At 34.2% G+C, this 14,686-nt stretch overlaps 1 protein-coding gene across 4 annotated transcripts in view; it reads right to left on the reverse strand.

The window, feature by feature from the left end:
• ADGRB3 (adhesion G protein-coupled receptor B3) overlaps positions 1-14,686 on the reverse strand; it is a 464,270-nt gene that overhangs the window by 169,775 nt on the left and 279,809 nt on the right. For all 4 annotated transcript variants that reach the window (XM_032183547.1, XM_032183546.1, XM_032183544.1 and 1 more), the window contains 2 exons: positions 13,346-13,448; positions 7,347-7,390 (listed from right to left, as the gene is read on the reverse strand). In XM_032183547.1, the coding sequence (XP_032039438.1) occupies positions 7,347-7,390; positions 13,346-13,448 (147 nt within the window). The remainder of the gene's footprint in view (positions 1-7,346; positions 7,391-13,345; positions 13,449-14,686) is intronic.

The following is a 14,686-nucleotide window of genomic DNA, read 5'->3' on the forward strand; positions in this document are numbered from 1 at the left end:
CTACCTATTTCAGGATTAAGTATTCCTGCATTCCAATATAATCTTACCAGCCTGTAAATTTAAATTTGTTTTAATTGAGGTCTTATATGGCTTGGTAAGTGGTTTGCCACCTAGTCTAATCTGATTCAAATCTGTCAAAGCCTTTTAGTTGTCTGGAAGGGAGTTTGGGTCAGGCTTCTCATTCTGTATTGTTTTAATGAAAAAGTTATTCCAAAGAATGATTCTGTACAATCTTTCAATTTTGTATGCTCAGAATTATGTATGTTCACAAACAGATGATTACATAGCTTGCTACTACACAAGTCCCATTATGTATAGTTCTTCATGAAAGTGAATACGCCAGGATGCATTTACCTTTTGAATAAGTTCATTAATTCATCCATTACATTTCACAAACATAAGGATAGAAACTAACTTATAAAGGAGATTTTCTGCCTTGGAAATACAAATTATCTGACTGAAAAGCTGGACAGACAAGTCTGACTGAAGTTGATGAAACAAGCAAAGCCCCAGCTAGTATGCATGGCCAAACTATATTTACATAAATTACTCTCATTACATTTTTATTCAAATTATAGAAAAATCTATTATTGTCTCCATGTCTTCCTGGCTACCAAAATGCTATGACTGTAAAGCAGCAATCAAGAGTAAGGAGAGGCTACTGTTCATATTTCCAGAAGTGAATTCTTATTTCTGGGGGTATTCTAATTATTATTATTAGCTTCAGACATTTTGACCTAAGCTATATAGAGTCATCTTAAACATATTTTCAAAGGCTTGCAAGGTCAAACAAATAATAACTGCAATAATCTATCATGGTTAGTTTAAAAAACATAGTGAAGAAGGACAAAGAAGATTTGTTTTCCCTATCAATTTTATCACGAGACTACTATATGCAAAATTAAGTTTGTCAGCATGAATGTAAGCTTATGTGTTACAACTGAGCCACATTCTGCCCTATAAGCAAATCTGTGAGAAAATCACAATTAACTGGTAAACTCTTCTATATTTGCATTGAACAAATTCCTTTGTGGATTATTTCTCCACAGTTGTAACAAAATCTATCCAGGAACAATGGGAGAAAATGATGAAAAAGCTTCAGGGGATAATTTTTAAAAAAAGTAATTACTTTTTTTTTTTTTTTTAAACTCTCTTATTAAGGAGGGATGTTATAATTCTAGGGTGAATTCCTAAATTTATATGAATTTATAGAATCTATAATTTCACACGTTTGTATTTGTGGTTTCACATCACTTTAGGGTAGAAAATGTAAACTACCATCACTGTAAATTTGTATTGCAGTGGGGAAAAAAAAAAAGAGTAGACCAGACCTTACACTGTCCCTAAACTAAGATTGAACGATGTCAAAATCCTTGTAGTATTAAAATTTTCAGCTAATTGCATTGTATTACTGCCACCTGTATATTCAGCAGGCACAAACTGCTATAAGCACACATATGGACAAATAAAAGGCTGTCATACTGTTATAACATCCTTCTGCAGCAACTGGCAGAAAAGAGCCCCAGAATCCTAAAAGCCCTTTCTTTACTCAGTGCTGTGAGATATTATGTTGCACCACGCACAGCTGTGGATTGCAACAGCAGCAACTGATACTTACTTTCCTGCAGAGAGCACATGTGCCCGCATTATGTCTAATACGCTTCTAAAAGAACAAACCAGCTGCATTGTTTTGATAATGGGTTAGCGATTATTGCTGATCATAGCGATCATGTCACCTCATTCTAGTGACCCATGAGTCCATTCTATCTTCCATGCCTTCGTGGCATGTGGTGCTAGCTGAGTGTTGTGTGTGATGTTCGTAGTGCTCAGTACTGTGGCATCAGGCTTCCAGCTTCTTACTGTGTTGTGAACTCTGCATCCTGGGTCTTGAATCCAGAGGCTAGATCCACTAAGACAAATGACTAAATTTACCAGGCCAAACTTTCATAGGTCCTAGGGCTTCACATGTTACGGTCACAGATTCATGCATCACAAAAGGCATTCAAGAGAGCTATTCATACAGCCTACAAAACTGCCACACAAAATGGCATTATTAAAATGGAAATTTATGTATGCATATAAGGATTCTTTGAACCCCTGGGTTTACACAGCCTTGCCCAGATTTACATGAAGTAAAACAACACTAGGAAAAGAACACTGACAGTGATATGGCTAAGATTTAGGTGCAGCATGGTGACAAATGCATGGAAAGAGTGGTAAAAATAAATATAGAGGTGCTGGTACTCAGCTCTTCAGCCCATGAATGTTTTCCTAAACAACATGTCAGAGTTCCAGCAAAAGAGGCTGTGAGTAACACACTACAGAGGAACCAACAGCTCAGGGGGCATGGACTGCTCCTGTGAGGTTGAAAACTGTGATTCAGACTCCTCAAGGGACTTCTGTAAAGAACTGAAAGGCTGGTCCCTGAGGCTCCCTGGTGAGGAGGCCCTGAGCCATTGGGTTCCTGGCTGTGACTCTCTCTGCTGTCTCCATCTCCCTTCTTTTCCTTTCCAGAGAGGTACAAGGAAAAGGAGAAAAACTTTCAGAACTTTGGTTTTAAAATAAAACCAAAAGTACAGCCCTCGTACCTGTCCAACTTCTTTTCTTTCTCTTTGTGGTCTGACAGACTAGAATGAATTTATCATAAGCAGTTCCTGACCACAGAGATGCCAGACAGGTGTCATGCCAGACAACACAAGTCACTAAAGGTACAATTATTTCTTGATTTTTTTTATTGGTTTAAGGAATTTTTTTTTCTCCTCTGAATGTCAGTTAGTAATATCCTACATATTTTTCCCATGCACTGAAAGGAAAAGCATTCAGTATCTTACAACTTTATTAAAGGACAACATGTAGAAGGATATTGTCTGAAATAAATGGAAGAAATATCACTCAGATTTCCATGGAAAAACAAACCAAAACAAAACCACAAAACCACCACCTTTCATAGCACTGATGCTATTAGCTTCACGTAGGGAAGGTGCAATACTAGAGAAAACACAAGGTCTCACAGACAGACTGGTTGCAATCAACACAGACATAACAGCATTATATATCTGGGGAGAATAAACTGAAGCAACACAATATATTACTGGATTTGAAATTATTCTTTATAACACGTGACATAAGATGCATTCTTTAGTTGCTCAGTATCAATATTGTAAGCTTAATAAGTGGAAAACCTAACAAGCTTAATAAGTGGAAACCCATATAAAATATAGTATCAGGGAAAAATCACTCAATTTCAAGAAAAGAAAGAATTTTGCCATAGTCCAGGTGACCATATAGTCACAGACAACAGTGTCAGTAGAATAGGTTTGAAGATATGGCGTGACCAAAAAGCTCACAGATCCAGAACTCTGTTCAAGGGTGGATAATAAGGAACAGTTAATCACTAACCAATCTCCTGTGAAGCATGACCAAACCCCAGGTACACAAAACTTCCCCTGCTGTTGGAGAATAATTGAACTAACAAATAATAGAATTATAGAATCATAGAATCATTAAGGTTGGAAAAGACTTCCAAGCTCATCTCGTCCAACCATCCCCCTACTACCAATGTCACCCACTAAAACATGTCCCTAAGCTCCACATCCAGTCTTTCCTTAAACACCCCCAGGGACAGTGACTCCACCACTTCCGTGGGCAACCCGTTCCAATGCCTGACTACTCTTTCTGAGAAGAAATGTCTCCTCATTCCCAACCTAAACCTCCCCTGGCACAACTTGAAGCCATTCCCTCTAGTCCTATCATTAGTTATCGGCAAGAAGAGGCCAACCCCCAGCTTCCCATACCTTCCTTTCCAGTAGATGTAGAGAGCAAGAAGGTCTCCCCTGAGCCTCCTCTTCTCCAGACTAAACAACTCCAGTTCCCTCAGCTGCTTCTTATAGGACTTATAGGACTTCAGGTCCTTCACCAGCTCCATGGCCCTTCTCTGGACATGCTTCAGGGCCTCGATGTCCTTCTTGTAGTGAGGGGCCCAAAACTGAACACAGTACTCGAGGTGCAGCCTCACCAGAGCAGAATACAGATGGACAATCACCTCCCTGGTCCTGCTGGCTACACTATTCCTGACACAACCCAGGATGCTGTTGGCCTTCCTGGCCACCTGGGCAAACTGCTGGCTTTCAGAGTATGCAGATAAAGACATAGAGGTTAAAAAAGTGGCCAAAAAAAGTTGCCAATAAAGCAAATATACTTTTCATATGAAAAACATTTAATTAAAAAACAAAATAAAACAAAACAAAACAAAAATATTTACTGATAAGTTAAGTACCTTCAACTAAAAGTAGACTACTTTATTTTTGTTACTGTTGTTATTGGGCTATTTCCAAAATGTTTGCCAAATTCTGGTTATGCAAAAATCACCTGGTTTGGAAGGGCACAAGCACAGTACAGATCTTTGGGATTTGCAACATGGATTAATAGCATGATGGCTATTGATCCGTCAAGTCCAGTTGCCTGATGTTGAGAGTGGATAACTCCTGAGGCTTTAGAAAAAAGTGAAAAAAATAAGAGCAGAACAAGCCACAAGGCTAGTTGTATAGTCCTCTACCTATTTGCTTTTTAAGATTCCTGAATGAAAGAAACCTGTTCAGCATTATGAAACTTCCAGGGTAATTTAAAATTCATGGTGTCAGAATAAATATTCTGAAATATTCTGGAGTAAATACAAGTACAATGTTACAGAACAACAACAATAAAATTTACAAAAATAAAATTATGAATCATCTAATGCCCTGATGGCTAACATTATGAACCTTTTACTACAGAGATGGAAAAAAAAAAAAAAAGTAGAATTTTGGTCTTGCTATTTGCTCAGGTGTGCTCATGAAATAACACATATGCATATGTAAAACAGTGTTGTCCATTCAGAATTTACTGATACATCATGTCTTATTGTGAATATTTGATGGCTCTTATCACTTTTCAAAACAGATACATCTCCAAGAATACATGTACCTTTAATACATCAAATATTTGAACATCTTCAATAGCTACTTTTAAATAATATGGCTAGAAAACAGAATACCTTCATAGAATCATAGAATGGTTTGGGTAGGAAGGGACCTTTAAGATCATCTAATGACAACCCCTGCATCATGCAGGGACACTAGATCATGTTGCTCAAAGCCCCAAACAACCTGGCCTTGAACGCCTCCTGGGATGGGGCAACCACAACTTTTCTGGGCAACCTGTGCCAGGGCCTCACCACTCTCTGAGTGAAGAATTCAGCATACAAAAGCATAAGCTTCTCTCTCAAAATCTGACTATGTAAATTTGAGATGTTTAATTTTCTTTTTCAGGTTCTGAAGCATATTGAAAAGAGTACATATGTGTAGCATTAAATATGTCTATAAACAGTAGTAAGATTATTAATGCAAAACAAATGGCAAGATCAGAAGACACAGCATTTGTTTGTGTTTTTTCCAAACATTCATCCCAAATTCCTCCATGTAATCTTTTAATCACATTCTAAATACACAATATACATTTTTTTTTCCCCCATAATCTAATCACATGGAAATATGCCTTTAATATTTTGGAACAGTGAAACTGAAGAATGTACTCTAAACACACAGTGGTTAAAGCAACACATGTAAAAAAAAAAAAAAAAAAAAAGTAAATAAAGCACTGTGAAATCAAAACATTGAAACAAGGAAACAAAGGACATGCTCAAATTCGTGTTATTTTTTTTTTTTTTCCTTTTTTTTTTTTTTTTTCTTTCCATACAGAAGTGGAACATTATGATATTGTTGGTAAATAACTGTGTTATGATTCTTTCTTATTATCATAGATCATAGTACTACTTTTATTTGAAATTATTTTCGTGTTCAAAGTTTCTTATTTCTGTACTATCGCATTGTTGGCTAGTCATCAGGGTAGTGATTTAAACTCAGACTGAAGGCTAAAACCACTCACAAAGTCATAGGCATACAACTTCTAACAATGTAAATGGTTCTGTAGAATGTGACATATGTAATATAACTGGGCAAGAAAAACAACATTATATTTTAAAAAAATATTGTGCCAATCACATAAGTATCTTTTTATGAAACACTTAATCTTTATTTAGACAAAGTTCACCTTGCCTTTAATGGGAGATTTGCAGTGAAAGAATAATGCAGGAAACTACTACTGTGTAAACTTGGATCTTTTTTTTCCCTAAACTACACTGATTTTACCGCTCTACTTCTTTATAGTAATGTTTTCTGTTTTGCTACGAAAGAGGCACACACTAAAGAAAGTAGCAGAAGACTGCTAGCAAGATTTCATTACTTAGTATACAAGATATTTTATTAAATGAAAAATGAAAATTTGCACCAACTAAAATGAAGATTTCTGTGGGTATCTGTGTTGGGTCTGTCTGAGCTGGAGTCACCTTTTCCCTGCAGCAGCCCACACAGTGCTGTACTCTGCACTCGTAGCTGGAACAGCACTGATATCACTCCAGTGTTGTGTCTATTGCTGCATAGTGCTGGCACAGCATCAGGACTCCTTCCAAGCCCCCAAGAGCCAGCAGACTGGGGGTGGGCAAGTGATGGGGAGGGGACATTGCTGGGGCAGCTGACCTAAACCAACCAAAGGGATATTCCATAACACCTGATGTCACACTCAGCAATAAAAGGGGGGGCTCTCGTGGGGGAGGGGGCTGTTCCTCCTGAACAACCACTACGCGTTTGGGGCCCTGCTTCCCAGGACGTGGCCGAACACCGCTCGCTGATGGGAAGTAGAGAATAATTTTCTCTCTCTCTGTGCTTCCGCGCGGACTGATTGCTTCTTTTGTCTCTGTTTTTTTTTCCTCCCATTCCCTTTCCCTTTAATTAAACCTTTCTTATCTCAAACCTCGAGTTCTCTGTGTTGTATTTTCTCCCCCTTCCTCTTTGAGGAGAGGGGGAGTGAGAGAGCGGTTGTGGTGGAGCTCGGCGGCCCACCTGAGTAAAACCACCACAGTATCACAGTTGAAAATGGCATTTCTCCCTGCAGTAACAGAAATGGGAACAATGGGAACAATCTTTAGTTACCTGTCTGATCAGTTACCCACTTGCCTGTTGCTCAGCAACTACTGTAGCACAGAACTATGGTTCTCAGACATACAGACATTCTCATTTTAATCTTGAAAGGGCAGATTGAAATTACTATGTGAGTAATAGGTTTCTGGTGAGATATTGTATTGCTTCAGTTTACATAGCTGCAGAAAGGAAGCCATATGACAGCAGAATCAAGTACTTTGAATCTGCAAAAGGTTCATTTTCCCTGCTCTCATCCCAACCTGTTTACTGATTGTGTACTTAAATATTGCTAGGCACTTGAGCCATAGTAATATAAGCAAACATGTCACTTACGTTCTTGAATCGTCCCACAGCACACAGTATGGATTCAATGTGCCCTGAAAAGCAAACCAATAAACCCATTAGTTACTGGTATACAAGAAAACATGCTTGACCTAAACATTTATTTGAATCTCCTGCAAGATTACTCTTCTGTTCTGATGAATTGATGTCACTGGAGTTGTGAAAGGTTAATTCTTCTGGAGTTTTAAAAAGCACTTGAACCTCAGAATATCTGCTGTATTGTCTCTTAGGTAAGGTAAGGCAAACATAAAGTTGTCCATTTGGTATATCCCAGTTGAACTGAAATATGAGATGAGAGTTAACCTGTTAAAAGACAACTTGAATGATCATTGCTGTGTTTACAAGCAGAATTTTAGGTCTCTGGGGGATATGGATGTTGAAACAGTAATGACTTCAAAAGTACTAAACAAATATTGGGCAATATGTCTAGAGTCTGGGTCTTCACATTCAATACCCAAGTTCATTTGTCACTTGGGGCCTAAATCAGCAGAGCATTGTGTTCAAACCTTTTTTTTTTTTTTCTTTTCTTTCCTTGAACTTTATGGGATACCAGTTCAAATCCCTTTGAAGTCAGTGGTAGGTTTTTGAATTGATGTAGATCAGGATGGGACTCTAGGTTTAGACATCATTAAGCTGTGGGTAATGTTTTAGGAAACTGAATTGTCCTTATTATTACTAATTTTTATTTTGCTGCCTATGAAGACGTGAGACAAAATAAAAATTCAAGTTTTGTCCTAAATCCTATAAATCTTCCTTTATCAAAACCCAGACTGATTTAGAAGTTCTTAACTACCTAAAACCCACAAAATTATATTCCTGTTCATCATAAACATTAGATATTCCCAGAAGTCAGAACTATATAAATAAATATATATAAAAAATACAGAAAAATATATGTTTAATAAAATCACAAGTGCTTTGAAGAAACAGATGGGTTATGATATTTTCTTATGTTAATACGAATGTAGTTCTCTCATGAACAGTGTTGGTACAGTAAAAGTACAATTTTACAGATAAATCATACCTCACTATTTTATTCTGAAAAGTATATTATTTATAATAAAATAACATGACAAGTTTTAACTGTGAAGTTAAAATTTATTAAATATTTTAATTCAACTCTTCATCAAAGATGAAAAAGGTCCTTCTGAAAATGTCTCTATCAGAGGCATTTTAGGGAAATTTTCATCCTCTACTTCAGTATTTTGTTGACTACATTGAATTTTGTGAGTATAGTATAGATATATAAAACCAGCACATACTTATGGCACTGTACATTAACATATTACTGTAGAAACAATAATAAAATTTGTTCCATTCCCTGAAGTATTTATAATATAAAGAAGAGGAGGGGGGAGGAGAACACAGGACAAAGCACCAAATAGTAGATATGTGAAGATTCAGACACCAGGTCCTGATCATTAGCTAAAAGCTTTCAGATACTTTGACAGAAAATGATACAGAAGAATAAGAATTAAGAAAAAATGAAATGATCATGCAGAATTAATATTTATTTTATTTTATTTTATTTTATTTTATTTTATTTTATTTTATTTTATTTTATTTAGATCATGAATTTGTATTCTGAGTGAAGAAAATCTATTTGCAATTTGATATAGCTATAAGTATATTTTTACAAGTGCTATTATAACTAAACTGTAGTAATAATAAACTGCTTATTTGAGAATGGAGGCCTGAGGCCCAGTAGCAGGTATCATATAGTTCATTCTAGGCATATATATGTAGGTATGTATAAATAATACAAAAATACTTTCAGAAAAAAAAAATGAGAGCAAAAGGGAAGTCCATTATGAAAACATCTCAAAAACAGAGGGAAATGTCATTACATAATAAAATGCAAACTTTGCTGCTGTCAATTCACACACTTCACTCTGCTTAAAATGTATTCAAATATATATATATATATATAAAAAACATACATTATATATATATATATAATATTTTATTATATATTATATATATATATATATATATTATATATATAATGTATGTTTTGCTATTAAAGTTATTAAACAGAACCGTGGAAAACAGGATAAATATTGCACCTCTTCTTTAAGAGGTTCTTCTAAAAGGACTTGCTCTGCCAGCTACGGAAGATTGCAAGGGCAAAACAGCCTCTCAGAACTTCTTCCTTTCTTGATAACCTGATCAAATATCCTTCAAGCACTGCAAGGACCACAAGGAGCCTGTCTTCCTATTTTCTTCTTCTGCTGCTCTCTTTTACATGCTTCTTCTGGGTCTGGCCTCCTGACAATGTCTCACACCTCTGTTTTTGAGCTACCTCCACCAGCCACCCTTTTCTGCTAAGGCAGTGATCTTTCATCACAGCTCTTGCCAGTTAATTACTTAGCTGAAGCTAAAGAACCATCTACTGTGTCCATTAAGTTTTATGACTGCTGCAGTATTGATTTATACACTTCAGAACAAGACTTGGATATATCAAAAATAGACATATGTATGTGAGTGTGTATGCATATGTATCTCTGCTTGGCATATAAATCTGAACTTTTGAGATGTGATTGGCAACTTTGACAGCTACGCAGCACAATGCCAACAGTGTTTTGTAGCCAGGGTTTTCAGTTTTATTGAAAACTTGATGTTCTATGCTACTGCTGGCTTGTTACTTTAGAGTCCCTGGAGTAAAATTCAGTGCTAGCAGAAGGTGAGAGTTCATATTCTATCTGGAGCAAATAGAGCTTTTGTTTGAATTGTGCAGTTTTTTAAACGATGACTTCAGGATCTCTTTGATCAAACTACTGGAGAAATGTGATCACATTCATATTTAGCGAATATCATCACATTCATATGTAGAGAACAATAATGTTTGCTAAATAATGCATTGCAACTCACTTTCTCACTATGCTCAACTATTTTAATTCATCTGCTAAACATAATATATTCTAAATAGCACATGGAATTATGATTTACACTTCCTTCCCCAAAATAATACTCTCTTTCTATTAATGTACTGGCTAATTTTGTTATAAAACAAAGCTATGATGGTAAATTTTGAATAAATTAATATTCAAATGCAAATTTAAATTAAAGATATTAACTCTTTCTTATTAAGTAACCGTGTTCATTTTATTTCATAATCTCTTATCAAAGTAATTCAGTGGAAAGGGAGGTGGATTAGCAAATGTGTGGGTATACTCCTATATAGGCATGCTCTAGAGGTTGCTTAAAAATTAGTCATTAAATTCATTTGAAAACAAACTATTTTAAAGTGAAAAGCATTTCAAGAACAAAGGTTTGAAAAGAACAAAAATAATAATAAGAAGAGACATTCCAAAAAAGCAGATGAAAGAAAATATTAATATTTTATGTTCTGTTTCATAATTAGTCTATTTAATTGACATCACGATTATTCGGTCATTAATATACAATGTTCAAACTCTAAGAATACAGTAATAATAGTTTTATTTTAATTTCTGTATCTGACATTCAAAGTTTGTTCCATTGTGATATTTTAATTAGATAAACTCTTGTTTTCAGCTAACAAAAGGTGACAAACACCCAAACCTACAAAAAAATGTTTCTATGTATATACAATCTCATTATTTAAAAATCAAAGTCCCATCGTGGAGGTTATACCTTGAATAGAAAAGTCACTAAACATTTAAAGTAACTAAAAATGTAAAACTGGTTTTCCTTCTCAGACTTTCAAGACCAGAGTATGGTCTTGAAATGTCAGTGTATCTGCCTATCCAACTACTAGGTGGATCAAGATTGCACATAAATGCACCACATATATCTAAGGAATAAGAATTTGTTCCAAATACTTGCTGCTTCTCTGGATTAAATTCTAGGACAAGAACAGAAACAAAAGGTCAAAAGAATTGGCTCTGATATACATTTTCAAGGTTTGTTTTTTTTTTTTTTTTTTTTTTTTTCAAGACATGAGCTAATACAATACTCATTAGTTTTCTCTTACCAAAAGGTTGACAAAGCAAGGTGTCTCTAAACTGACCTTTTGTAACAAAGAAGTTTCATCTCATTTCTGTGATTTTGAAACTTGGCAAAAGCTTCAAAATAGAATATAGAGCTTCAAAAGCTCTATAGATTATTCAAAGGGATTAAAAACAAAACAAAAAAACAAAACAATCTATTACTCTTTAAGAATTTTCCAGAATTTCAGCTTATGGGGAGAGTGGTTCAGGTTTTCTTTACTCTAGCCTTGCTTGTGTACTGCTTGTTTCAATAGCTTGTGTTGGACTTAGCAGTATGTTCATGCTGACATGCAGCTTACTAGCATTGCTTTTTGTTTGTTTGTTTGCTTATCTGTTTAGTTTGAATTTATTTCTTATCTAGCATAAGTGACCAAAGTAACTACAATCTTAATTTTCTCCTACCTGCTACTTTTCACTTTTGTGAGTAGTTGTCCCAATTTCAAACTACAGAAGTAATTCTCCAATATTCCTTATCTAAATCCCATATATTAGTTCCACAATAATTGCAAAGATAGTAGAAATTAAAATCTAGAATTGAGAAATACCCTAAACTCTTCTCAGTAATAATCTTTTAAGATCAAATATTTTATTTAAAAGGTGTCTTTATATAGGATTAATTTGTGATCTACTTTGGAGTATACCTATTTCAGTTTTACTGAAATTTTCTTCTGATAGGTACAAAAGTAATATTAGAGACTGAGATTTTGTTTTAATATAGATGATGTAACTTAGGTTCAGAAAAGAAAAAAAAAAACTCTCTAAAATATCTTAAAATTAAACAGAAGCAGAGAACCGTAAAAAAGAAAGAGGCAAAAAAAAAAAAGGCAAAATTTCCACAGTTTGTTATCAATTAAATTCTAATTTTACTGAGAGGTACTATAGGTAGGAGTCAGATCAGCTTATGTTCACCTCTATTCCTTTTTTTATTTACTGCTTGTATACTATACTACAATAAATTTTACTGAGATGCTCTTTGTATCCTTTTTTTTTTTTTTTTTTTTTTGGAAGGGGGGGAACTGAATGGTGGGTCATACTTAGCATTGACAGCAAAACAGTCTGTCTCCTACTCTGGAGTAAAATGTAATTTTAGAGTAAAATGTAATCTAGAGTTCAAAGAGATTTTGTCATACCTTTGCCCAGAGACACTAGTCCAAATTTGCTACTGACTGAAACTATGTAAGGCCTTGGGCAACTGTTCATAACAAAAGCTTTACAGTCCTTTTCAAAACAGTATTATGTAATAAAGTTCTAGTAACTGTCTTGTAATTGTGAGTTTATGAGTTTATTTAAAGTAAACTCTATGTCATAGTGATATAAACAGTTTATTTGCTATGCCTTCATATAAAATACTCCCGTCTTTATTATATAACATACATGACAATTTTTTAATGCAAAATATATATTTTATTCTCTGTCTGGCTGCAGGGGGGTTTCCGACAGCAAATACAGAAATTACTATTATTATTTATATATAGTTAGAATGCCTTTTCAGTTTTAAAACATTTTTAATATAAAACTAAAGGACAAAAAGTACTGAATTAAAAATAATTGCACAAAAATTTATAAGAGACAACCTAAGTTGGAACAGGAGCATATTTTTTTTCAGTCTGCTACAACAGAGTAGGTACCATCTGGCTTTTAAGTATAAAATAATGAAAGAAAATAAGAAAATTCCTGAAGCACTATGTAGCTCTACTGACTATGCAGGGAACAAAAGGTTAAACATTCAGCGCAATACTACATTTTCAGCTTAACCATCAAAGCAATGAATTTTGTTACAAATGAGTTTTCTTACAAATTACTGTTTAAATGAAGACCTCAAAACTCAAACAAAAATTTTCTTTTGCATATACACATGCATGAAACAAGTGTATTTTCTCTTCCAAATACATTAGACTATTCCTGGACTTGAATTTATTAGTTTTACTAGGTTTTATGATGTGATATTTAAAACAATCCTGCTTCTTTCTCTCGCATGACCTGATACATACTCCTGGAAGAGTATCTATTTGTACTTACATTAGACAGATGTGCTAGTTCTATCTCTAGGAAAGAATCCGTAGTTTTAGGCTCAGGTCGTATAGTAACAACGATGATTTTTGAATTAACAACTGTAAAATTCCTGTGGGGAAAAAAAAAAAAAAAAAAAAAAAAAAAAAAAGAACATATAAACATGGAAGATTTAGCTTAATATTGCTAAATGAAGCTGCTGGTATAACATTTAAGAGTCTCAGTTAATTTCCATTACTTTAGTTGTCAAACATTCATAGAGAAAACATATTTGTTCATAAATGGTAAAAACTGTCGCACATTAGGCACCATAACTGACACTATAAAGTCTGACAAGCAATGATGGTGGCAGAAATGCCGGTCCTTAAAATATGATTTACTAATTAGAAGGGCACATTGATGGCACTGTCAATGTTTGAGTGCATATCATTCACTTTTCTCAAAGTACTAGTTACATTTTATAGGCAAGAGTCATTTTTCTTTCAGAGTGCTGTGTTGGCCTCTTTTTCTGAATTTTCTGAATTTTAACTAAAGTTAGATGTGTGCAATGGGAGAGCCTACAGTTCTGTTGATTCTGTTCTCATGAAATAAAATACCTGTTTCCAATGTTTGAAAAATCATTGCATTTGGTATATGAGTGGGCAACTTCATCATTTAAATATTTTTAAACTATAATCTGTAGTTTTGCCCTAACTGAAATGCCACCAAAAGCAATTTTTTTTTTTTTCTCAGATAAGTCAGATTAGTTTAGTTTCATGTTATAATATTTTACATATAATAACTGTATAATACTCTATATAATACAACTGTATCAAATTACAATAATTATATAATAATCACCATATAATAATAATGCAACTATTATATAATAATATAATAATTATATAATATTATATGTATAATAATAATAGTATAATACAGTTTGCTCAAAATAATATTTTTCTTTTAAGTTCTCTTATTCATCATCAGTATCTCTTTAGGTTAAACATGAATTAGTATAATTCATAGCTACCTATCTAGGACAGAATTAATATTGTCAAGGTTATGTTAGTACAGGCATATCGACATGACATAATTTTCACGTCTTTGATCCTTGCTTCTTCAGACTGACTTTTTCTGGTGTTCCTTATGATATTTCCTTTGTATATAGTGCTGTTTTCAACACAGGCAAACTTTCTCCGATCACACAGAAAGAAGAAGAAAACCTCATAGAAAGACATATCCATAGGAAGATGGTAACAAAGAATAAACTAGGTAATTTTGATGTAATTATAATGCATTATCAATGTTCTTATATCCATCAATATTCTTATATCCTTTCTTCTTATTCTTCTTCCTCTTCTTCCTCTT

Source organism: Aythya fuligula, chromosome 3 (assembly GCF_009819795.1).
Source record: "Aythya fuligula isolate bAytFul2 chromosome 3, bAytFul2.pri, whole genome shotgun sequence".
NCBI lineage: Eukaryota > Metazoa > Chordata > Aves > Anseriformes > Anatidae > Aythya > Aythya fuligula.